Source organism: Ananas comosus, linkage group 4 (genome assembly GCF_001540865.1).
Source record: "Ananas comosus cultivar F153 linkage group 4, ASM154086v1, whole genome shotgun sequence".
NCBI lineage: Eukaryota > Viridiplantae > Streptophyta > Magnoliopsida > Poales > Bromeliaceae > Ananas > Ananas comosus.
Window position 1 is genome coordinate 7,753,614 of NC_033624.1, and position 26,871 is coordinate 7,780,484.

A 26,871-nucleotide genomic window follows, 5' to 3' on the forward strand; every position below is an offset into this window, starting at 1 on the left:
ACCAAAATGTATCATGAGTTGAGGGCACTCTATTGGTGGCCGGGGATGAAGGCTGATATTGGGCGCTTCGTGGCGAAGTGCTTGACTTGTCAGCAAGTAAAGGCGGAGCGCCGGTTTCCAACGGGGAAGCTTCAAAGCTTACCTATTCCCGTTTGGAAATGGGAAGACATATCTATGGATTTCGTCGTTGGCTTACCTCGCTCGACAGGAGGACACGACGCAATCTGGGTGATCGTGGACCGCTTGACCAAGTCAGCACACTTTTTGCCGATCCACACCACCTGGGCGGGAGATAAGTTGGCGCAGGTATATCTTGATGAGGTAGTGAGATTACACGGGGTGCCGAAATCGATTGTGTCGGATAGAGACCCCAAGTTTACTTCACATTTCTGGAAAAGCCTGCAGGAGGCCCTTGGCACACGGCTCGATTTCAGTACTGCATTCCATCCCCAGACAGACGGACAAACTGAAAGAACCATTCAGACTCTGGAGGATATGTTGCGAGCGTGTGTCATCGACTACAAAGGAGGCTGGTGTAAGTATTTGCCAATGGCCGAGTTCGCCTACAACAATAGTTATCACGCTAGTGTGGAGATGGCACCGTTCGAAGCTCTTTATGGGCGGAAGTGCCGCTCTCCTATTTATTGGAGTGACGTGGGCGAACGCGCGGAATTTGGCCCCGATGTGCTGCGGGAGGCGGAAGAAAAGGTCCGCCTTGCTCGCAAACGGTTACTCACGGCGCAATCTCGACAACAGAGCTATGCGGATAGGCGCCGGCGAGATCTAGAGTTTGCGGTGGGTGACCGCGTCTTCTTGAAGGTCTCGCCTATGAGGGGTGTAAAGCGGTTTGGAGTGCGGGGAAAACTAAGTCCCCGATACATTGGCCCCTATGAGATCTTGGAGCGGATTGGGACGGTGGCTTATCGGCTCGCGTTGCCGCCAAAGCTTGCGGATGTGCACAACGTATTCCACGTCTCCAATCTTCGCAAATACGTTCCCGATCCCGAGCATGTAATGCTATATGAGCCGCCGGAACTTCAGGAGGATCTGAGCTACGAGGAATTCCCGGTGGCAATTACCGCTCGTGAAGTGCGCAAGTTAAGGAGTCGAGAGATTCCTTATGTCCGAGTCCGGTGGAGCAATCATGATGATCGCGAAGCCACCTGGGAGCTCGAGGAGGAGATGAAGGCGAATCATCCTCGCCTGTTTGAAGGCTAAATTGAGGTATGAATTTAGAATTTGAAATTCTAATCAAGTTTTGGAGTATTGAGTTCGTTTCGAGGACGAAACTCTTTTAAGGTGGGAAGGATGTAAGGAAGTGAATTCTCGAAACTCGAGGATTAGACTTCGACCAGAATCGACTATTCGTCGAGTGCGTAGGCTTCGGAAAGCCCGAAGGCGATTATAATGCATAAAGTGCATTAAAGAAGGGTCCGCGGGAGCACCAGTGCAAAATCTGCACTGGAGCAGAAATGCTCTCGGGGACCGGTCCCTGGCAGGGAGGGACCGGTTCCATCAGGCTGGGTTGCGGAGGTCTCTGATGAGACCGGTCCCTGGTGGGCAGGGACCGGTTCCCGAACGTTGGCCCGACGAGATTTAGCCAAATTTGGCTAAGTCCCGAGAATGCAGCTCTCGGGAACCGGTCTCTCGGACAAGGACCGGTCTCCCGGGGACCGGTCTCTCAGGCAAGGACCGGTTCCCGAACGCGAAAATCCCTCTGCTCGAAATGGCAGCCTTCGGGGACCGGTCCCAAGTCGGGGAGACCGGTCCCTCCGCGCGAAAACTGCCCAGTGAGGGTAGTGCACTAGGGTGAAAGTTGAGGGGCTTTTATGCAAAATGGCCTTTATTAGAGGTGGGGGACCCCTCTCTCTCACTCTCAGCTGCTTTCTCTCTCTCTCTTACCCTCTTTTCTCTCTCTCTCTAAGAAAGAAAAGAAAAGAAAGAGAAGAAGGAGAAGAAGAAGAGGAAGGAGAAGAAGAAGAGAAAGAAGAAGAAAGAGAAAGAGAAGACTAAGAAGAAGAAGAAGAAGAAGATATCTTCTTCTCTCCCTCTCCCTCAAGCTTGAAGGAACCTTGTGTAGGGGTAAGCTCTAAACCCTTTAATGGTGTTTCTAGGGTTTTGGGGTTTTTATGGTTTGAATGGGACCTAATGGAACTAGGGAGAAGGTTCGAGCTCGCAATTGAAGCTCGCACCACGGATTTCTTCCCCGTTGCCATCCTAGGGCACGGAATTGGGTTTTTGGTAAATCTAGGGTTTTGATCTAATCTAATAGGTCGCAAACCTAATTGCTAGGTCCCGGAACGCGTCGGCGAAGTCGGTTTCTCGATCCGACGAGCGGGTGCGGAGAAATCGCCGAATCGGGTACTCGAGGGCTCGCTTCGCCCCGAGGAGTTGAAGCGGCGTACAAGAACCCCAACGTCGAGTTTTCTACTATCACGGCATCGCCAAGAGGTGGGTGGTGTCCATCCCGAAGCAATCGGGCTCCCTCCTATGTCTTAGTATATTTGATCTTGCATCTTGTATTATTGCATTATAGGATTAGTATGCATTGCCTTTCCTTATGTTTTTCCTTCATGGTATCGTAGCGTACATCGGATAATTGATATATTGGATTGATAAGGATTGGGTCGAGATTGTGAATCCTATGATGTAGAGAAAATGATGAACTATGAACGAGTGGCATCTAGTTAATAGTAAACTATGAACGAGTGGCATCTAGTCGATAGCGGACAAACGGACAATCTAGTTAATAGTGTATGCGACACCTATGGACTATATGATGATTGTGACTCTAGAGGACAGGGTATCCTCGAGCTTAGAGGATTGGATCATGCTCACGGTCTGTTAAATCTTGTGATGGAAGCCCCACACAAGTAGTGCGCTCCGGATGTTGGTCACGCCAGGGATTGCCTATTTGGCCCCGCCAGACGGTCTCGGGTCCGTAGTGTGAGTTAATTCTCCCTACGTGTCGAGATGGCTAGTGAGCTGTAGGCGAGCCTTCGGGTAAGCCATGAGATTAATGAACAAGTAAATGAGGTTAATGAACGAGTGAATAGCTTCACCCTTGGACATGATAACAGATTAGTTGCTTACCTATTTCATTGGACATGCATTCATATACTTATGATTGGGCATGGTAGCGTAGCTTCATTTCCGCCATTTACAGCTTTCCTTATCTATCTACCTATCTATCGATTGTCTACTTATGCCCGCTTGGACCTAGTGGGGAGATCGGCGGAGTCGGCGGCCGAACCCACTGGGAACTAAGGAAGTTAGTTCTCACCCCCATTTTACCACAGGTTCCAGTTCGGGTGTCCCCGGTGAGCGTGAGGATCGCGGTAAGGGCCCGGCGTTCTAGTCGCATTAGCTACCTCCTCTTCTTGCATTAGCCGTCACCCCTTTTGTATTTGAGAGTAGATGTTGTATAGGGTGAGGGTTGATTGCTTGTATTTATATTTTGGAAGAATGTAAAAGATGTATCTAAATGTAGTAAATCAAATGAATGTAATAGATAGTCTCTTCTCTCTTATGTACTTGTATATGTTTCTATACTTGTATCTTGCTCTTGTTTATAGCACTAGTGGTGCTTATTGATCGTGTATTTATGAATTGATTCCTGGGTAAATTCTTATGCACGATCTGTTGGTTAGCCTTGGACGGACAGGGGAGGTCCTGTCCGTTCGGCGTCTGTTCGACGCGCCCGGGCCGGACCAAATTGGTAGCGGTCGCGGGGCGTGACAGATAAAGTGGTATCAGAGCAATTAAGAGCAAGTAAAGAGAGAGTCTAGGATGACCTAGGAGACCCTAGGTTGGTGAACCCTAAGGTTATAGGGACGTGAGTGAACGTGAACCCATGGCGGTGGCGGAAGTTGATTGATTGGGTCGAAGTTGATGGCACATCTCTAGCTGTGAATAGAGACGGATACAAGTGACACTAGTTCTTGGCTTGTAGTGGTTGTGTCGGCGGCCGACGACGCAACGCTAAGAGTCCAACACTAGAGCACTTGCGAGCTTCCGCCCGATTTTATTGTTGAGTCGTTTAGTTTTGTGAACGTTGAGGAAGTTATCGGATTGAGATAACTAACCGAGTTGTTGCTTTTCAGGAGCAATGTCCCCAAGGCGTTATGCGCGTAGGTCTGCTCCGGTACCGCCTTCTGCGGAGCCCGAGCAGCCAAGATCGGAAGAGGTGCAGGAGCTGCGGGAGCAGGTCGCTGCCATGTTGGGCGCGATGCAGCGCCAGGAGGCTCGGTTCGAGCAGCTCCAAGAAGTTGTGGAGCGGCAAGCGGCAGCGGCGGCGGCCGCGACGGCGGCAGGAGATCGCGATCCGCCCGCACCTTCGGCACGCACGCCGGTAGCGGCCGAGGGTGAGGGCATAGCGGCGGTTCCGATGGCGGCGGTTCCCCCGCCGACAAGTGCGCCTCCGACAGCTTCGGGTTCGGCGACGCTTGATACGACGGCCGATGAAGTGGAGCGGGAGCGTGCGCTAACGGCTTTAATGAAGTTTATGAAGTTTAAGCCACCAACTTTTGAAGGGGGGAAAGTGGAGCCGTCGGTGGTAGAGTCTTGGGTAGACTCTATGGAGACTCTCTTCGAGGACCTATATACCTCGGAGAAAGATAAGGTGCCTTTCGCCACCCATTGCCTCGACAAGGCGGCGAAGGTGTGGTGGAAGCGGTTGAAGCGGGATCGACCCTCTGATCTTCCGCCAATGCTCTGGGAGGAGTTCAAGAAGGAGATGTTCGGAAACTACTTCCCCGACACCGAGAAGCGGAAGTTGAAGGAGAGGTTTCGCAAGTTGAGGCAGGGAGATCGCTCGGTGGCGGACTACGAGCAGGAGTTCTCCCACATTATAGACTGCGTCCCGGACGTGGTCAAGGACGACGCGGATCGAGCCGAGTGGTTCTTGCGAGGACTTCGGCCATGGATATATAGAGCGGTGCAGCTATTCCAGCTCACAACTTTCGCCGAGGTCTTCAACAAGGCGCTGTGGGCAGAGCATGGAGATGCCCATGTGCGGGAGGAGCGTGAGTTGTTGGCCGGATCCCAAGACAAGGGGAAGAAGCGATCGGGCGGCGGTTCGGGTGGACAGTCGAGTTCGAGGAGGCCCCCGAAGCATCCGCGGTCGCAGTCGTGGGGCCGTGGGCCGCGGCGTTGCCCTATTTGTGGAGATCGAGGCCATCGGGCACCGCAGTGTAGTCAACGACAAGGACGGTGCTTTAACTGCGGACAAGAAGGACATATTAGCCGTGACTGTCCGGCAAGGGCCTCGTCTACTCCGTCGGTCGCATCGGCTCCAGCGCCCCCGCCTTATCAGGGAGGGGCCCCCTATGTTCCCGTGTCAGCAGGACGCGCATTGGCGCCGCGCCAGCCGGAGGTGACTCGATCAGCGCCGAGCGGACGGGTATTCGCCGCTCAGGCCCAAGCCGAGGAGCCTGCCCTAGCCGAGGAGCCTGATGTTGTGGCAGGTATGGTTCTAATCAATGGAGTTCGCTCCAGAGCTATGTTCGATACGGGTGCCACGCATTCATTTATTAGTAGAGCATTTGCACGCATGCATGACATACCCATAGAAGCAAGTGGCAAGTGGCGAGTCGAGGGTCCCGAGTTATCATTTAACACCTATACGGAGTGCTCGTCGTGTCCGGTGCAAGTGGGTGATTGGATAATGCCCATTCGGATGTTGGAACTCACTAAACTGGAGGCGTACGACGTTATTTTAGGTATGGATTGGCTCTCGAAGTATTACGCCACGATCGATTGTAAGAATAAATTGATCACTTTTCGGGAGCCCGGACAGAAGGAGTTCGTTTATCAAGCTTGTCGGAGTTCTTGCTTCGTCGCGACAGTATCGGCGACGAGAGCTAGGAAGTTGGTCAGCGGCGGTTGCGCGGCATTTTTGGCGACCGTCGTGGAGGTGGACCGGGTGGTGCCGAAATTAGAAGATTTATCGGTGGTGCGGGAATTTCCGGATGTGTTTCCCACGGAGTTATCGGGGATGCCGCCGGATCGGGAGATCGAGTTCGTTATAGACTTGATTCCCGGGACGGCGCCGATCTCAAAGGCCCCATACCGCATGGCGCCGGCAGAGTTAAGAGAATTGAGGGATCAGTTACAAGATCTTCTCGACAAGGGGTTTATCAGGCCGAGTGTATCGCCGTGGGGAGCGCCGGTGTTGTTCGTGCGCAAGAAGGATGGCTCGTTTCGACTCTGCGTGGATTATCGAGAGTTGAATAAGGTCACAATTAAGAATAAGTACCCGTTACCCCGAATTGATGACTTGTTCGACCAATTACAAGGGTCACGAGTGTACTCGAAGATAGATCTACAGTCCGGCTATCATCAGTTAAAGATCAAGCCGGAGGATATTCAGAAGACCGCGTTTCGTACGCGTTATGGACACTATGAATACACGGTTATGCCTTTCGGGCTCACTAATGCCCCGGCTGCATTCATGGACCTGATGAACCGTGTGTTCAAGGCGTGCTTGGACCGATTTGTCGTGGTCTTTATAGACGACATCTTAGTCTATTCGCGGAGCGACGAGGAGCACGCGGAGCATTTGCGGACGGTGCTTCAAATCCTTCGGGAGGAGAAGCTATTCGCAAAGCTAAAGAAGTGTGACTTCTAGCTTCGAGAGGTTGCCTTCTTAGGACATGTGATTTCCGAGGGCGGTGTTTCGGTTGACCCGAGGAAAGTCGAAGCGGTCGAGAAGTGGCCACGCCCAACGAACGTCACGGAGGTCCGAAGCTTTGTGAGCTTAGCGGGCTACTATCGACGGTTTGTGGAGGGCTTTTCAAAGATTGTGACTCTACTTACCGGTCTGACACAGAAGGGCGTCAAGTTTATTTGGAGCGACGAATGTGACCAAAGCTTCAACGAGTTGAAGAAAAGATTGACGTCGGCTCCAATACTCGCCTTACCGGTGCAGGGCGAGGACTTTGTGGTCTATAGTGATGCATCCTATCTGGGCTTAGGGTGCGTCCTGATGGAGGGCGGGAGAGTTATAGCTTATGCATCCCATCAGCTGAAGGACCACGAGAAGAATTATCTCATTCATGACTTGGAGTTGGCGGCGGTGATCTTTGCGCTGAAGTTGTGGAGGCACTACTTATACGGTGCACACTGCAAGATCTACACCGACCACAAAAGTCTGAAATATCTATTTACCCAGAAGGAGCTAAACATGCGGCAAAGGCGGTGGCTAGAGCTATTAAAAGATTATGACGTTGACATTCTCTACCACCCCGGCAAAGCAAATGTGGTCGCGGACGCACTTAGCAGAAAGTCGGCGAAGAACCTCGCTTTTGATGTTACCCGGCAAACGCCCCTAGGGCTGGAGATGGAGCGACTGGACCTCGAAGTGGTCGCTCCCGAGGTCCCGGCTCAGTTGATGGCGCTCATTATTCAACCAACCTTACTGGAGAGGATCAAGAAATTGCAACCTGCAGATCCGAGTCTCCAAAGGGTGCGGCGCAATATCGAGGAAGGACGAGATGGCGATTTTAGTGTGGACGCCGATGGCGCGCTCCGGTTTCGAAACCGGTGGTGCGTGCCTGAGGATGAAGGGCTTCGCGAGTTGATTCTGCAAGAAGCTCACCGGTCTCCATACGCGGATCACCCAGGCGGCACCAAGATGTATCATGAGTTGAAAGCACTCTATTGGTGGCCGGGGATGAAAGCTGATATTGGGCGCTTCGTGGCGAAGTGTTTGACTTGTCAGCAAGTAAAGGCGGAGCGCCGATTTCCGGCGGGAAAGCTTCAAAGCCTACCTATCCGTCTGGAAATGGGAGGATATATCTATGGATTTCATCGTTGGCTTACCTCGCTCGACAGGGGGACACAACGCAATCTGGGTGATTGTGGATCGCTTGACGAAGTCAGCACACTTTTTGCCGATCCACACCACCTGGGCGGGAGATAGGTTGGCGCAGGTATATCTCAACGAAGTAGTGAGGTTACACGGGGTGCCGAAATCGATTGTGTCGGATAGAGACCCCAAATTCACTTCACATTTCTGGAAAAGCCTACAGGAGGCCCTTGGCACACGGCTCGATTTTAGCACTGCATTCCATCCCCAGACAGACGGACAAACCGAGAGGACCATTCAGACGCTGGAGGATATGTTGCGAGCGTGTGTCATCGATTACAAAGGAGGTTGGTGTAAGTATTTGCCAATGGCCGAGTTCGCCTACAACAACAGTTATCACGCTAGTGTGGAGATGGCACCGTTCGAAGCTCTTTATGGGCGGAAGTGCCGCTCTCCCATTTATTGGAGTGACGTGGGCGAGCGCACGGAATTTGGCCCCGATGTGCTGCGGGAGGCGGAAGAAAAGGTCCGCCTTGCTCGCAAACGGTTACTCACGGCGCAATCTCGACAACAGAGCTATGCGGATAGGCGCCGGCGAGATCTAGAGTTTGCGGTGGGTGACCGCGTCTTCTTGAAGGTCTCGCCTATGAGGGGTGTAAGGCGATTTGGAGTTCGGGGAAAGTTGAGTCCCCGATACATTGGCCCCTATGAGATCTTGGAGCGGATTTGGACGGTGGCATATCGGCTCGCGTTGCCACCAAAGCTTGCGGATGTGCACAACGTATTCCACGTCTCCAATTTGCGCAAGTACATACCTGATCCCGAGCACGCAATGTTGTTCGAGCCGCCGGAACTTCAGGAGAACTTGAGCTACGAGGAATTTCCGGTGGCGATTACCGCTCGTGAAGTGCGCAAGCTAAGGAATCGAGAAATTCCTTATGTCCGAGTCCGGTGGAGCAATCATGATGATCGCGAAGCCACCTGGGAGCTTGAGAAGGAGATGAAGGCGAATCATCCTCGCCTGTTCGAAGGCTAAATCGAGGTATGAGTTTAGAATTTGAAATTCTAATTAAGTTTTTGTAGTATTGAGTTCGTTTCGAGGACGAAACTCTTTTAAGGTGGGAAGGATGTAAGGAAGTGAATTCTCGAAACTCGAGGATTAGACTTCGATTAAAATCGACTAGTTGTCGAGTGCGTAAGCTTCGGAAAGTCCGAAGGTGATTATAGTGCATAAAGTGCATTAAGGAAAGGTCCGCGAGAGCACCAGTGCAAAACTTGCACTGGAGCAGAAATGCTCTCGGGGACCGGTCCCTGGCAGGGAGGGACCGGTCCCATCAGGCTGGGCTGCGGAGGTCTCTGATGAGACCAGTCCCTGGCAGGCAGGGACCTGTTCCCGAACGTTGGCCCAGCGAAAATAGCCGAAATTTGGCTAAGTCCCGAAAACTAAGCTTTCGGGAACCGGTCTCTCGGACTAGGACCGGTCTCCCGGGGACCGGTCTCTCAGGCAAGGACCGGCTCCCGAACGCGAAAACCCCTCTGCCCGAGATGGCAGCCTTCGGGGACCGGTCTTCCCGAGATGTGACCGGTCCCTCACTGCGAAAATGCCCAGAGAGGGCTGGTTCTAAAGATAAAAAGTTGAGGGGGCTATTTGCAAAATGGCCTTTATTAGAGGCTTGGGGCTCCTTTCTCCCTCTCAGTTGCTCTCTCTCTCCCTTTCACACTCTTTCCTCTCTCTCTCTAGAAAGAAAAGAAGGAAAAGAAGAAGGAGAAGAAAGAAAGGAAGGAAAAGAAGAAGAAGAGGAAGGAGAAGACTAAGAAGAAGAAGAAGATTGTCTTCTTCTCTCTCCTCAAGCTTGGAGTCTTGAAGAGAGGTAAGCTCTAACCCCTTTAATGGTGTTTTCTAGGGTTTTGGGGTTTTATGGTTTGGAGATGGTTCGAATAGGACCTAATGGAACTAGGGAGAAGGTTTGAGCTCGCAATCGAAGCTCGCACCCCGGATTTCTCCCCCGTTGCCATTCTAGGGCACGGATTTGGGGATTTTGGAAATCTAGGGTTTTGATCTTAATCTATTAGGTCGCAAACCTAATTGCTAGGTCCCGGAACGCGTCGGCGAAGTCGGTTTCTCGATCCGACGAGCGGGTGCGGAGAAATCGCCGAATCGGGTACTAGAGGGCTCGCTTCGCCCCGAGGAGTTAGGGCGACGCGCAAGAACCGCAACGCTGAGTTTCTATCATCGCGGCATCGCCAAGAGGTAGGTGGTGTCCATCCCGAAGCAATCGGACTCCCTTCTATGTCTTAGTACATTTCGATTCTGCATCTTGTATTATTGCATTATAGGATGATTGTGCATTGCCTTTCCTTATGCTTTCTTGATGATATCGTAGCATGCATTGGATACTTGATATAGTGGATTGTTAAGGATTGGGTCGAGACTTGTGAATCCTATAGTGAAGAGGAAGTGATGGGCTGAATGGTCGGTCTAATGAAAAACAAAGAACGAGTGGCATCTTGTCGATAGTAAACAATGGACGAGTGGCAATTTAGTTGATAGTAAGCAAAAAAACAAATGACACATATGAGTCGTAGTGTGTGTGAAACCTATGGACTATATGATGATTGTAACCCTAGAGGATAGGGTATTCTCGAGACGAGGATTGGATCATGCTCACGGTCTGTTTCTAAATCTTGTGATGGAAGCCCCACACAAGTAGTGCGCTCCGGATGTTGGTCACGTGGGATTGCCTATTTTGGGTCCCAAGGGATTGCCTATTTTAGGCCTCGGCAGACGGTCTCGGTTCGTAGTGCGAGTTGACCCTCCCTACCTTCGAGATGGCTAGTGAGCAGTAGGCTCCTTCAGGGAAGCCACGAGATTAAGAAACAAGTAAATGAGATTGATGAACGAGTAAATAGCTTTACCTTTGGGCATGATAATGGGTTAGTTGTTTATCTATTTCATTGTACATGCATTCATATATTTATGATTGGGCATAGTAGAGTAGCTTTACTTCTGTCATTTACCGCTTTCCTTATCTATCTATCTATCGATTATCTACTTGTGCCCGACTTGGACCTAGTGGGGAGATCGGCGGAGTCGGCGGCCGAACCCACTGGGAACTAAGGAAGTTAGTTCTCACCCCCATTTTTACCACAGGTTCTAGTTCGGGCGTCCCCGGTGAGCGTGAGGATCGTGGTAAGGGTCCGGCGCTCTAGTCGCATTAGCTACCTCCCTTTTGCATTAGCTGTCACCCTTTTTGTATTTGAGAGTAGATGTTGTATAGGGTGAGGTTTGAGTGATTGTGTTTATATTTTGGAAGAAAGTAAAAGATGTTATCGAATGTATTAAGTCAAATGAATGTAATAGATAGCCTCTTCTCTCTTTATGTACTTGTATATGTTTTTATACTTGTATTCTTGCTCTCGTCTTGTTGCACTGGTGGTGCTTCTTGATCGTGTATTTATGAATTAATTCCTGAGTAAATTCTTATACACGATCTGTTGGTTAGCCTTGGACGGACAGGGGAGATCCTGTCCGTTCGGCGTCTGTTCGACGCGCCCGGGCCGAACCAAATTGGTATCGCTTTCGGGGCGTGACAGCCTATCACCTTGTCTTTCAAACCCTGGCTTAGCCGAGACTCGCCATACATTTTCGACTGGTGATTGGCTCTGATACCAAATGTAACGACCCAGCCCACTAGCAACAATAACTCGTTGGGCCCAACCGCCAGCCCAAAATGCTTAAGCCCAGTTATTATTACTAGTGTCTAAATCTCTTATATACACAATCACATCCCCATTCCTATCTAATGTGGGATTATTAGGGTGTGACAAAATGTTAGCCGGTGGAATTTCCGCCGGAGACACATCGTGGGTCGGTATGGGAGGAGCAATAGGACGGATCTTAATGGCAACAGTTTTACGCTGCTTCTGTTGCGACGGTTGGGTCGATTGATCAGACTCTATCGGTCATTTGTCGGGACGTAGGGCCGATAAGGCAGAAGTAGGAATAGGCTAAAAAAGATATATTAGCCGAAAAAATCTCTCATAAAAAAGAATACACACTAAGAGATAAGATTTACCGTTGATAGGTGAGACGAATCCTTAGGATCTTCGTCTGAATTTCGTCCTGACACATCTTCTGGGAGAATGGGTAAAGGGTCCCTGTAAAACCAATCAAAGTAGGATGAATTAAGAAAAGAAAGAGACGAGAACAAAATCGTATCAATTGAAAGACAGCATAACCTCTGTATGAAAATTTTACAGAAGACAGAAGTCATGATGGTGAAAAAATGTTGTTCGCAAAAAGCCTCCCGGGCTCTAGTGAAGCGAAAATCCAACACTTCTGCATGGTTTGGCCGGAAGGTCACAAGTTTGAAAAAATCGTCAAAGGAGATTCCCCATAACTGAGATATGATCGACCTCAGCTACACTCTTTGTAGGAAAACGGCCACGGGCAGTATTGGCCGTAAAGAATTTGGCTGGGGCTGGAAGAGCCTAGACGAATCCAAACTGACGCGCTACATAGTGGGGGAAAATACACTTCTGTACTTGGCATCAATTTGGAGTGATTCTTCAATCCGACGTGCAAATCTCTAGCAGCTAGCATGGAGAACCACACATCAAAATACTCGTTGGTGCGAGAATTTGCCAGCTGATCTTGAATTGCTTCAAATTGAGTAAGAAGCCAAGACGGACTGGTGACACGTTCTCCAAATAAAGACCAACTAATGTGGAGACGATGGCTCCTTTCATAAAACACCCTAAAATAGTGGGAAAAATCAAGTGGTTGACCTAGGGTCAAAGGCTCTGGATAGCCGAGAGCCAAGCCATAAGTGTCAAAATTGGGAGTCGAATCCAAATCTAAAAAAGTTCGGCACAAGGTAAATAAATCTGCAAACACATTTGTAAGAACCACAAGACACCACACCCAAAACTGATAACCATACCACCCGACGGTAATGGTTTAATAGATTCAAAATTTTCTCCATAAACAAAAAAAAGGAAATAGGTACCTAGTGCTAGTTTCTTGCCGTTGGCTACGGCAACGGCAATTGGAACAAAATGTCGATTAATCTTCTACGAACGAGTGCAGAAAAGATTGTGACATAGCCAGTAAAGAAGGAAGACTATATGTTCCTTCCTTATAACCGGAGCGGGAGTGTAAGGAAGTGAATTCTCGAAATCCGAGGATTAGACTTCGTTTAGAATCGACTAATTGTCGAGCGAATAAGCTTCGGCAAGTCCGGAGGTGATTAAAATGCATGAAGTGCATTAAGGAAGGGTCCGCGAGAGCAGCAGTGCAAAATCTGCACTGGAGCAGAATTGCTCTCGGGGACCGGTCCCTGGCAGGGAGGGACCGGTCCCATCAGGCTGGGCTGGCGAGGATCCTTGATGCAATCGGTCTCTGGTAGGGAGGGACCGGTCCCCGAACGTTAACCCAGCGAGAAGGGCCGAAATTTGGCTAAGTCCCGAAAATCCAACTATCGGGAACCGGTCTCTCGGACAAGAACCGGTCTCCCGGGGACCGGTCTCTCAGGCAGGGACCGGTTCCCGAACGCGAAACTCCCTCTGCCTGAAATGGAAGGCTCTCGGGGACCGGTCTCCCCGACCTGGGACCGGTCCCTCGTTGCGAAATCAGCCCAGTGAAGGTTGTTTAATAGATGGAAAGTTGAGGGGCCTATTTGTAAAATGGCCTATATGAGAGATGGGGGACCCCTCTCTCTCTCTCATTGGTCTCATTTGCCCTCTCTTACTCCCTCCCTCTCTCTAGAACGAAAGAAAAAGAAGAAGAGATGAAGGAGAATAAGGGAAAGAAGAAAGAGCAGAAGAATGAGTTGAAGGAGAAGACTAAGAGAAAGAAAAAGATCACCTTCTTCTCTCTCTCTCTCTCTCTAAACGAAAGAAAAAGAAGAAGAGATGAAGGAGAATAAGGGAAAGAAGAAAGAGCAGAAGAATGAGTTGAAGGAGAAGACTAAGAGAAAGAAAAAGATCACCTTCTTCTCTCTCTCTCTCTCTCTCCCTCAAGCTTGAGCAAGCTTGGAGCTTGGTATAGAGGTAAGCTCCAAACCCATCCATGGTGGATTTCTTGAGATTGGATTTTATTGCTTAGAGGTGGTTCGAATGGAACCTAGAGGAGATAAATAGATGGTTCTAGCAGCGGATTCGAAGCTCGAACCATAGATTTCTCCCTCGTTGCCATTCTAGGGCACATTTTGGGATTTTTGGAAATGTGAGGTCTTGATCCATTTCGATGGCTTGTGAACCTAATTGCTAGGTCTCGGAACGCGTTGGCAAAGGCGGTTCGTCGATACGACAAGCGGGTGCGAAGATATCGCCGAATCAAGCGCTTAAGGGTTCGAATCAACCCGAGGAGTCGAGGCGTCGACCAAGGACTACGAAGTCGAGTTTTCTACCATCGCGGCATCACCAAAAGGTGGGTGGTGACCATCCCGAAGCAACTGGACTCCCCTCTATGTCTTAGTACTTTAAGATCTTGCATCTTGTGTTCACATGCATTGTAGGATAATTGTGCATTGCCTTTCCTTATGCTTTCCTAGATGATATCGTATTATGCATTAGTTGCTTGATATAGTGGATTGATGAGGATTGGGTCGAGACTTGTAATCCTATAGTGCAGAGATGAAAGAATGACACAGTGGTTGAAACAAAAGAACGAGTGGCATCTAGTTGATAATGAACCAGAGAACGAGTGGCATATGTGAATCTTAGTGTAGCTGAAACACTAGATTGATGAGTATAGAAACCCAGTGGTTTTATGTTGATACTATCCTCAGCTGACAGGGTATCCTCGAGATGAGAGGATTGGATCATACTCACTGTCTGTTCCTGACTTGTGATGGTCGCTCCACACTAGTGCGCTCCGGAGTTGGTCACGTGGGATAGTCTATTTGGGGTCCCGTGGGATAGGGATAGCCTATTTGGGGTCCCGAGGGATAGCCTATGTGGGGTCCCGCAGACGGTCTTGGATTCGTAGTTTGAGTTGAGTCTCCCTACGCGTCGAGATGGCTATGTGAGTAGTAGGCGAACCCTCGGGTGAGCCACGAGATTAGTGAACAAGTAAATAGCCTTACTTCTTGGACATATGACGAGCTAGTTGATTGCCTATTTCATTGTGCATGCATTCTTTATATACATGATTCGGGCATAGTAGTATAGCTTTACTATTCTGTTATCACAGCTTTCCATATCTATCTATCTGTTTATCTACTTGTGCCCACTTAGACCTAGTGGGGAGACCGGCGGAGTCGGCGGCCGAACCCACTGGGAACTATGGACAATAGTTCTCACCCCACTTTATTGCAGGGCCGAGCGCGAGTTCATACGGCGAGGATCGCGGTAAGGGCCTAGCGCCCTAGTTGCATTAGCTATCTATCTTTTTGCATTAGCCGTCACCCTTTGTATTTGAGAGTAGATGATGTATAGGTGTGAGGTTATTTTGGAAGATGTAAAAGCATGTTATATTTATGTTTATGTTTTGAAGGTAAATCGATATATTAAAGAGGTTGAATGAATGTAATAGATAGAACTTTCTCTCTTTATTTACTTGTATGTCTCATACTTGTATCTTGCTCTTATCTGTTAGCACTGGTGGTGCTCCTTGTGATCGTGTATGTATGAATTGATTTCTGGGTAAATTCTTATACATGATCAGTTTGCTTAGCCTTGGGCGGACAGAGAAGGTGCTGTCCCTTCGGCGTCTGTTTGACGCTCCCGAACAGGACCCAATTGGTTTAGGAGTCGGGGCGTGACAAGGAGACTGGCGTGCAAACTGGCGAATGAATTTGGTATAGGCCAGATCGGCCATCAGATCAAGATGGGCCTTAAAATCATTTATGCCGTCAGGGTTATAGGTCATCGAAAGAGTAATCCGTGAAGGCGGAGACCGACGATCGCCGCCACATCAAGAAGAGTTGGAGTGAAAGGTCCCCCTCTAAAAAAACAAGTTTTGAAAACAAGGGATCAAAAACAGAGCTACGGCCAAAAGAAGGTTTTTAGCTATAGGAGTTCTTGAGAGTTGAATGGCTTTATAAATCCCGACCTCGTGCAAGAAATCGACATAGGACGCCTCAACATGATCCAACCAAGCGAGGTAGGCATCCAAGATGCTCGGCCAAGTCCGAAAGCTCTTCCCACGCAATTTTGTAGTTGAAACATAACAAGAAGACAAGTGACTAGCATCAGCCATCAAGGGAAGGTCCTCAGTTGAAAAAGGAAAAGCTTCGGGGACAGGGTCGTCCACAAACGAAGGACCTAGTACAAATCGAGAAGAACCTGTTTCGACAAATTGACGAAGGAGGGTGTAATCGAGGTTAGGAGATGAAGGAAGAGGAAGCGAAGCCATTAGAAGCAAAAATATAAGAAAGAGTGAAGAGAAGTTGGGAAGAAGGGAAAAACCTCAAACAGAGGTGAAGAAGAAAAGAAGCGGAAGGAAGAAAAAAACGATGAAGCGCAAGAGGCAAGAGAGAGTAGAGAGAGCCGTCGGATGGAATTCTGAAAAATTAGTTTTCATGGCTAAAAGACGGCGGCAATAAATGACCTAATTAAAGCCTTAAAAGAGACAAAAGAGCATGGGAGATCTTGGCCGTCAAAAGCGAAAGGACGGCTGAGAGAATAAGACAGTACAAGGCAATTCGAAATGATGATTTCAAAATTCGCGCCTTTAGAGGAGATTACACCAGCTACCGAACCGTTCATTCGGAAGCTGCCGAAGAGGCAATTGTTGGTGCCAAAATCACGCCACATGATAAACCGGGATGCACCTTTGAAGCCAAGGATAAGTAACAGATGGTGCACTAGGACAGCCGAACAGAGAAAGAACCGCATTAAAATCGAAAAGTAGTTAAAGTCCATGCGATTACGTGCAGTTAAGATCGGCTAGTAGGGGCTCACGAAATTTGGGAAGTGGCCGATCATAGGGATAACTGAATAACAATAGGCAGACTATAAATAAATAGAAGACGCCTAGAAGAGGGATTTGTTTCCCTGAGAACAAAAAGACCAAGTTTCATATTCCTTGCATTTTACTGTTTTCTAGGAGTAGCTTATTTGTAATCCTTTTATTTTTTCCACTTTTACTGTTTTTTCCCTAGTAGTTGGTAGAATAGATTCTCTTTTTGTTATTTCTCATTTTCCAAATCTTAGCAATATAAGCTTCATTCGGCTCTTCAGCCTAACCAGAAAACCCTGTGTAATCTGTGTACTCGGCTGATACAGCCGAATCGAATTTGTTGTGTTGTATCGAACTCGGTTGATCTGATCCCTCATGAACCGAATCGCTTAATCTATAGTGGGCACAAACTTCGAGGGTCATCATTCGTAGCAGTCTCGTCTCGTGTGCTTTCTGAAGGAGGATCTTTGACCGGGTCAGTGGTCTGAGATTTCGGCTCGCAGCAGGTTGTATGTAGATGTGATAAATAATGTAACTTAAAGGTAATGAATGTGAATAGTTGTAATAGCATAGTTTTCTTTATTTGAGTTGGTATCCTCCTTATACAATCCATGTATTTTGTTCCTGTTTGGAATGTGTGATGTATATATGCTTGTGATGCCTTGGGCGAATAGGGGAAACTATGTCCGTTCGGCGGCTCTGGTGCACGTGCTCCTGCGGAGCCTTCTCCATCTATTTGGAAAAAAGGGACACCAAGGCATGACATTTAAAGAACTAAAAGATGAAGAGCCTAAATTGAAGCATGAATTCCTGGAGAAAAAAGTAGTTATATGGAGTGTCTATTTGGAAAAAAGGGACGTCAAGGCATGACATTTAAAGAACTAAAAGATGAAGAGCCTAAATTGAAGCGTGAATTCCTGCAGAAAAAGGTAGTTATATGGAGTGTTCTATATTAACTACGGAGTGTTCTAAATAGCTATGAAAGCCCAACATTCCATGCTAATAGAGCTAATAGGTCATAAGTTTCATTAGAGGTAATATGAATTGAGAATCTTAGCTGTAATTGAACATCTAGACATTTTAAGATGTACGCCACTGAACTTCAATCAACTATATGACACTTCTAAACAATGAGTTAAATAGATGCCTAATTCTTCCAACAAACATGACAGCATACATTTAAGTCTAGAAAAGGTGCAAATTACTAGTCGGTGAAATTCATTTCAATAAATTAATGTACTCACTAGAGAATAAAAATAATTCATAACATTATCTAGATGACTCCAATTTCGGGTAAAAGAACTTTAACTGAACCATGGCACTTCTAAACCAAGAGTTAAACAGAAAAGACTTAATTCTCCAAAGAAAAATGACACCATAAATGCAAGTCTAGCAAAGATAACAACTAATCAGTGACATTCATTCCAACGAATCAAAGTAATTAACAAAGAATAAAAATAATTCATAAAATTACCTCATTGACTCCATCTTTTGGACAAAAGAAACGAGTGAAAAAATCAAATCCAGATCCAGCAGGAGCTAGTCCTGTGAAAATAACTCCTCTTCCAGCACATTTTTCCAACTCGGCAAAGTTTGGTTGTAAATCAGCAACTTCTTTTCCTGAAGCAAGCTCAACCTAAACCAACAAAATAGAGAGAGAGAGAGAGAGAGAGAAGATAAAGGAAGATGATGGATTTTTTTGTTTGGCTGATAAATATGAATAGTTCAAATTCTACGAACTGTGGAATTGTTATCACATAAAAGCTAGAGACAAGAGTAACAAAAATTATCAAGAAAAGAGCACATACAATTAAGTCATCAGCAGTAGTTTTCAGAACATTTATAATAGAAACACCATTCAGAGTCTCAGGAATTGATGGGAACTCTGCAGACTCATATCCCACCACCGGAACCACAGGGAAATCTAACTCAATAGAATATTTCTCCACAGTTCCATTGAATGAAATGTTTGGGGCACCTTGATGCTGTAACCCATGGGCTTTCTTAGCTGTTAGAAGTCCAGATTCTGTAATAAACTCAATTACATCACATTCTACAAGACCAGATGTGAGAAGGAAATGCGCAGCCGCAAGTGTTCCATGTCCACAAAGTTTGACCTGCATTGAGTGATGCCATTATGAAAGTTGAAAGTCACCACACAACATATGGAGAGCAAACGCTAAGCGTGTTATTGATCAAAACAGTATCCATAGAGTCATCAATTCTCCTACGACCCAAAACATAAAGAATATAGAAAACATACACATCTTCCCATGTGTCGATGATCATTAGTCCCGTAACGGATACAAAAATTAGAATCCAAAGTTGTATATAATGTCAGGAGTTTCTTCATTTGATAGCTTAAGCTTTTGGATTGGGCTTGAGTCCTTCAAACATGGTATTAGAGCATGGTTCACACTTCCCTTGCAGCCCAGTATCATTCTGGTTGGCCATGCTCAAAACCAGTTTTATCCAGATTTTTCAACCCTGCCGGATTTGTCTGGTTCTCCTCTAGCTTAGCCCGGATCATTCAAATCAGTTTTGTCCAATTTTTACATTACCACATTCGGTTTGTGCCACATGCTATGGGGCCTAGAACGTGCCCAGGGGCATAATAAAGAATATTAGTCCTGTATTGGATACAAATTAGCATCCTTGCATATATATAATATTAGCGCTTTCCCCAAGCTATAATTTAAGCTTTCGGATTGGACCTGAGCCTCTGTAACAACATATAATTTCGTTTCACCTGTATTCTTTCTCTGTACACAAAAGAGTGCATTTGAGATAGATGCTAATGCCGTCAACTCATCAGACTAGTACGATACAACATGAAAATTCTGATGCAATATATTGCACCCCTTGCATATGTTTAAACCCGAGAAGCGTAGTAGAAACCAAGAAGCCAAAATCCAAGCAAGGGGAAATTGTACACATGGGGAAGACAGTAAAGATTTGATTACTTCAAATTATTCTATCACATTTTACTATTTAATCCATAGCATCTGGGAAATGAAAGGAGTAAAAGATATGTGTATGAACAGCGCAACCAATACACTATCAGAAAGCAACATAGTGCCCTACATCCTCATATAACACCAAGATCTTGAAGTAACAGAAATACATACTAACCTCAGCAACAGGTGTGAACCAACGGAGATGGAAGCGGGGGTTGGCGGCAGAACCGTCGGCTGTGGAGGGAGAAGCGCGCGTGAGGAAGGAGGTCATGGGGATGTTGAATTCTTTGGCTACGGACAGCATCCACTGGTCGTCCACCCCGCCCTCCGCATCTTCACCGTCCAAGAGGCACACCGCAGCCGGATTGCCCTTGAAAGGCGTGTCCGCAAATGCGTCTATCTGACCTCGCACATACAGACCCAGCAGGTCTCACCGTCAAATTGATGCCTTTAAAAAAGAGAAGAATCGAATAGGAAATAAGAAACAGAAGAAGGAGATACTTACAACAGCATATCTCACTGCTTGTCTTGCCATTGTGGAGGGAGAAGGAAGAAGAGCAGCAGGTCCACCCACAATCAGGGGACTGATTGGGGAAATCGTTTAGTTGAGCTCAAAGGCCGTCCAAAGTCAGCTTTTAATCCAGCGGAGAGAAGCCAAAGTCCAACACGGCGGAGTATTCAACAGCAAAGTTCAATTAAAAAATAGGCAATTCTTGGGCAACTCTCCCGTCGATTCGAAAATCAAAAATATTACTCTCCGAAAACACGGCTGCTGAGTTTTTGAAGATCAAAATAAAAATAGTAGCTGAATGGTTCCACCAAATGATAAGTACAAATTACCAAAACTTTAGAACATGTTTGGTTTAAAAAATTTAAAATTTGAAATGGAATCCGTATAAGTCAATTTCGTTGTTAGTATTTGAATTGATGAATTAGCAAAAGTGACCCCTACCATAGAGGTGGGAGCCAACTTTAATTTCGAAATGATTGAGAAAAAAAAATCACTAATAATTATTTGAATTCAAATAGAAATCTAAACATAAATTTATTTGACCAAATTGTAATTTTAAATTTAAATTTAAAATATGAATTTAAAATTTAAATTTAAATTTCTTAAATTTTAGTTTAATAGTTTTAAATTTAAATTTTGACTTTGACCCTGAACTTGAATTGTATATTCAAATTTTATCAACTTTGTATTCAAATTTTGATTACGAATTTGAATAGAAAATTTAAATTTAATAAAAAGTTTCAAAATTTAAATTTAATAAAAAGTTTAACTTGAAGATGTAAGGAAGTGAATTCTCGAAATACGAGAGTTGAACTTCGACTAGAATCGACTAATTGTCGATTGGGTACCCTTCGGAGAAGCCGAAGACATCCAAACATGAAAAGTGCATTGGAGGGAACCTCAAAGAGCAAGTTAGTGAGAATCTGCACAATTGCAGATTTTGCTCTCGGGGATCGATCCCTGGTGGGAGGGACCGGTACCCGTAGCATAGTGTGTGGCAGAAAATTCTCTGCGCACAAGTTTTGCTCTCGATGACCGGTCCCTAGCGGGAGAGACCGGTCCCCGTACGCATAGGAAATGGGCAGAGCCCTTTGCCCGCAGGAGTTGCTCTCGAGGATCGGTCCCTCTAGGGACAGACCGGTCCCCGTAGCCCGCAATGGCCATGGCTGGGCAGTGCATAGATTGCAAAGTTGAGGGGGTTTTTGGTAATTGTGCATGTATGGGGTTAAGTGGAGCCTCTCTCACACTCTTTCCCTCATGTCCCAACCAAACACTCTTTCTCTCTTTCTCTCTCTAAGCTCTCTTTCTCTCTTGAAGTGAAGAAGGAGAAGAAGGAAAGGAAAGAGAAGAAGGAAAAGAAGGAGAAGCAAGCTAGGAAGGGGATCACCTCCATCTTCTTCATCTTCTCCTTGGTGGGAGCAAGCTTTAGAGGTAAGTTTCCAAGCTCAACAATGGTAGAGATCTAGGGTTTGGACTTCTAGCCCTAGAAATGGTTTAATTAGATCTCTAGTAAGCTTAATAGATGTTTAATGCTTAAATCTAGAGATTTATGGGAGTAATTTTCAAAGATGCAAACCTAGGGCTCCAATTTGGGGTTTTTGCTTAATAATTGAGCTTGATCTCAATTGATGGTATCTAAACCTAATTGCTAGGTGTCTAAACGCGTGGGCGAAGACGGATTGATGATTCGTCGAGTCGGTAGAGAGATATTGGCGAAAAAAGACCATTCGAGCTTCATTTCCGCCTAGGAGGTCGAGACGACGTCATAGCAAGTGCCGAATCACGTTCCTAGAGCCTTGACATCGTCGAAAGGTGGGTGGTGCCATCCCGAAGCAAGCGGGCTTTTTTTTATGTCTTAGTACATTGGAACCTTGCATCTCTTATACATGTGCATTGTAGGATTGCATTGTTATTCCATTTCCTTATGCTTGCTAGTTGATATCAATGTATGAGTTGAATGCTTGATATAATGGTTAGATAAGGATTCGGTCTTGACATTGAATCCTAAAGTGCTAAGGAAAAGAGATGGACTCGATGGTTACCTAGTGACATGATGAGTGGCATATGAATGATAATTGAAACAGGACGAGTGGCATCTAGCTTAGTGTAAAGCGACACTAGTAAATTGTGAACTTAGGGATAGGTAGACTCCCTAGTGATGGCTCGTTGAACAAGAACATAGTGTAGTTAAACACTTGTATATGGACATTGGGATAGGTGGATTCTCGAGTGATTTCTAGCCCTAGCTGATAGGGTATCCTCGAGTTAAGAGGATTGGATCATGCTCGCAATCTGTTTATACTTATGGTGGTCACGCCACACAAGTGGTCGTGCACTCCGGAGTTTGGTGCGAGAGGGGCAGAGTTGATGTCCCGCAGACGGTCTCGAGTTTGAGAGCGAGGTGCGTGTCCTTAGCTTACGAGATGGCGAGGTGAGTCGTGGGCGAACCTAAAGGATTGCCAATGATTGGGTAAACAAGAGAATAGCATTGTTTATTGGACATTTGCTTGTCGGACATTGCTTAGTGGACATTGTAGCATGTTAGTAGATTACTCACTATGTGATGCATGCATACATTACTCTTGATTGGGCAAAGTAGTGTAGTTTTCCTATATGTCGTTTACTGCTTTCATTACCTTATCTGTTGGCACTTGTTGTGCCTCTCGTTGATTGTGTTCAAGAATACATAATTCAAGTCATTTTCGTCATATGAGACATGTTCCCAAACCACAAGAAAAATACTACTCACATGCATGTTAAGTCCACATAAGGCTCTACTATATAGAGATGAATTTTTATAATATATAACACATGCATTTTAAGCATTCTAAAATTCACATAAATTCTATCTAGCATGAATATGCATGCGATGCGATGAAACGAAAACAATTAACTACTTAAGAGAAGTTTTCTCCTATTCCAATAAAGCCAAACCCACCGAAAAAGTCGGAACCCTTCGTTTCGCCGATCGAGGTTGTCCACTACTCTCCTAGCACCCTTGTAAAGTACCGGACTTCTAAAACTATGAAGTTACGGTGTACATTTAAATGGTTCCGGTGAGGTTGAGGTGGAATGTAACATACCGGATTTTAAATGTAAAAGTGAAAATAAATAAAAATAGTGTGAGATTCTATTTTATTGGACTTATAGACATAAAATATAAGTCTGGAATGACCCATTTTGAAATCGGAGCGAAAACAGAATATTTAAAATTTTCTGTTTGAAACGGGGCAGATAAATTAATAGAAAATGCATAGTGTCAGAAAATTATGAAAACTGGAGGATAAGTCAAAATTATTTTTATGAGGCTAGATTTAAAGTTTCATATCATTCTGACACCCGGAAGGTGGAAAATAAAATCCGACAATTATCTGATAAAGATTACAGTTCGGTAGAGCTTTCAGTGACCAAACGGGGTTGAAACTGAAAGATTAATATTTCTTTCAGTAAGTTAAGTAAAACCGAGTATGACTGCCAAATTTGAGCTCAAACGGACGTTCAGAAGGGCAGACGAAAAATATCTGTACCGTGCTGCTAAACTGAATGTGAATAGTGTTCTTGGATAACTTGGAGGTCAAGTTTCCTATGAAATTTGGAGGTCAAGTTTCCTATATACATATATATGTATATATGAAGGATTGAGCCTTTTCTCTCACTCCCTCACACTTGCAACCAAAGAGAAAGATCTCTCTCCTTGTTTAGCAATTTCTCCACCAAAGAGAGGAATTGGAGGTGGATTTGGAGAAGAAAAAAAAAGCTTGCTTAGAGGTGAAGCTTTCTTTTCTTCACCATTGGCTTGAAGAGAGCTTGGGTTTGAGAGGTAAGCTTTGATAGCAACAATGGTAAATTGCTAAGTAGTAATTTATATGCCTTAGAAATGGGTTTAGTGAAACTCCTGGATGCTAAATAGATGGTTGATGCTTGAATTTAGAGATCAAATGAGGAATTCTTGCATAGTTGCATCTTAGGGCATCAAAAGAGGGGTTTTGCTTGTGAGGGGTTTTGATCTAAATTGATCATGTATAAACCTAATTGCTAGGTTTTCTGACGCGTTGGCGAAGTCGGTTCGGCGATACGACGAGGCAACGTGAAGATATTAAAGAACGAAGCCGTTAAGGTACAGATTGCTGCAGCTCGCGGCGAAAGCTTCCAAAAATCACGAAATCGGAACCTTAGCCTCGTGATAGCGATAAAAGGTAGGGGGTGTCATCCCGAAGCAACCGGGTTTCTTTTTATGTCTAAGTTAATCATGTTGATCATATTGCGCTATAGGAATAGTAGTTGTATATTTCCATTTCCTTGCATGCTTTCTTGGTAGTGTAGCGGGGTGAGCTTGACACGTGAACTAGGATAGCATGAGGATCGGGTCTTGTGACATAGAATCCTATAGCGGCATAAAGGGCCGAAGTTGGACATAGCCTAGTAGAGTGGCATTGAACTAGTGTGGTAGAAGTACTATGACATGAACGAGTGGCATGTAGAATAATTGAGACATTTACTACAGTGACTGAACGAGTGGTATCGAGTCTACTGTAGTAAACTTGACATAAACCTAGGGATAGTAGAGGTCCCAACATTGATTATATATCATGATTGTGCAGTAGAGGCACATTGACCCTAGTAGACAGGGTATCCTCTTGAGATTATTGGATCATACTCATTAGTCTGTTTCGCTTGTCGGTGGTTGCTCCACCGAAGCACGAGTCTCCGGAGTATCTCACAGGGTTGTCCCGCAGACGGTCTCGGTATGCGAGTGCAGCTTCTCCTCACCTATGAGATTAAAAGTGAGTCGAGGGTTAACCTACGGCTTAACCAAGTAGATTGGGTAACAAACATGAGATGCATAGTAGACTTGTATTATTACCTCGAGTAGACATAGTGTATGTGATAGATTGCATGGCTATGTACTTTTATATACTCATGACATGATTCTAGCATGACAGTAGTTGTTGCATGCATCATCATCATTGATGGCATGATAGAGTAGTTGCAGTTTATCTCTTTATATATCTATCTACCTCTCTATCTGTGCCAGCTTAGATCTAGTGGGAAAACCGGCGGCGTCGGCGGCCGAACCCACTGGGAACTATATTTATATAGTTCTCACCCCGTGTGGTTTTGGGGTACAGGTACATGCAGAGGCGAGTCGAGCGAGGACCGCGGCAAGGGCATAGCGCCCTAAGTGAGTCTAGTTAGTAGCTTTTTCTTTATGCATTAGAGTACCCTCGTGTACTGTAGATTGATGTTTTGGTAGTTATGGAGGCTACTTTATTTTGAAGGAAAAATTACACATTTTGGAAGATGAAATGTTCAATATATTCATAATGATGTAAATGTTGACGATGATTGTGATAGTTAGACTATCTCTTTATAACTTGTAATTCACGTTGTGATTTCTTGCTCTTAACTATAATGACTTGGTGCTATCGTTCTGATCATGTATGGCTATTTAAGCATTTCCTGGGCGCTTAACTGTACATTGATCTGGTTGTCTCTTACTTGCGGAAGCGAGAGGGCTGTCCGTGTCGGCGGTCGTCCAGGTGCCTGAACACGTGCCCAAATTGGTATTGGATTCGGGGCGCGGCATGACAACCTAATGTTATAGAACGCAGAGTTAAACGTAACCTTGACACAACACAAGCTCAACCAGTTAGCCAATTCGAGCAAAGGTGGAGAAAACTTCACCTATAGTGTTAGAATCCCCCTTTTACAAACTCAAAGAGCTAGTTAAATCCATTTCTAAAGCAACCTAAACAAGCCAGTTTTAATCCAATGCACATAAAGCTGCTAAAAGCTTCAATCAAAAAGCCCCAAATAAACTTCTAAGTTTCCAAAGATCTAGCGTTTCATCTCAAAAATCAGTGCCAAATCATGATTAAAAAGAATACTTTCTGTACGGTTACAACCATCAAGGCTGCTACGGTACCAGCCCTGCAGAGGCAACCGAGAGCAGCCTAAGTCGCTTCATTCTCCTTGGTACCTTTAGGGCTACTTAAAATACCATAAATCTAGGATACGAGCCAGTAGGCGCGAGCACTGCAACGACCTCCAGAATCTCTTGAAAAGAACTCGGAACACAGAGCAAACACTCGAACCCGTGCAATTTGCAAAGGTCCAAGTTGATTACATTCACACCCTTCTAAAACGGAGTTTCGTTCGCCGAAACTCGAAAGGCAACATACCTCAATTGCTCCATCTGAAAGAGATAGGGATATCCTCCTTCAAAGCGCTCTCAAGCTCCCACAGTGGCCTCCGGCTCTTACGTGTTGCTCTAAAGAACCGTTCACATACGGAATCTCGACTTCGCCAGTCTCGCACCTCGCGCGCCAAAATCTCTCTGGCGCTGTCGCTCAAACTCAAATCATCCCTCAGCCTCTATTAGTGTAGCATCCCAACATGAGCCGGCGAAGATGTTACTTTCGAAGGACGAACATGCAAAGACAACTGTGTACGCCGAAGTTGCGACTCAGGTCGGTGACGTAGAGCAATCGATCCGTATCCGGGCCTACACGCCAAATCTCATACGCGTCAAGAACGGGGCCTCACTTTACCGAATCCGAATCTGTCCGGTCCTTTTAGTTCGGCCGAGGACTTTAAGAAAACATGGTCCAATTTGCGCAACTCCAAGTCTCGCCGTCGTCGATCGGGTAGCCTCCTCTGTCTACTCTGTGTCATGCCTGTCAAGTCGCTT

The 26,871-nt window shown here is 46.0% G+C and overlaps 1 protein-coding gene across 1 annotated transcript in view; it reads right to left on the reverse strand.

Moving 5' to 3' along the window:
• Positions 1 to 20,457, reverse strand: part of LOC109709510 (uncharacterized isomerase BH0283) — a 42,800-nt gene extending 22,343 nt beyond the window's left edge. The window contains exons 1-4 of the mRNA XM_020231776.1: positions 20,175 to 20,457; positions 19,845 to 20,069; positions 18,521 to 18,829; positions 18,187 to 18,348 (exon numbers count right to left, since the gene is read on the reverse strand). Of these exons, the coding sequence (XP_020087365.1) occupies positions 18,187 to 18,348; positions 18,521 to 18,829; positions 19,845 to 20,069; positions 20,175 to 20,204 (726 nt within the window). The 5' untranslated portion in view covers positions 20,205 to 20,457. The remainder of the gene's footprint in view (positions 1 to 18,186; positions 18,349 to 18,520; positions 18,830 to 19,844; positions 20,070 to 20,174) is intronic.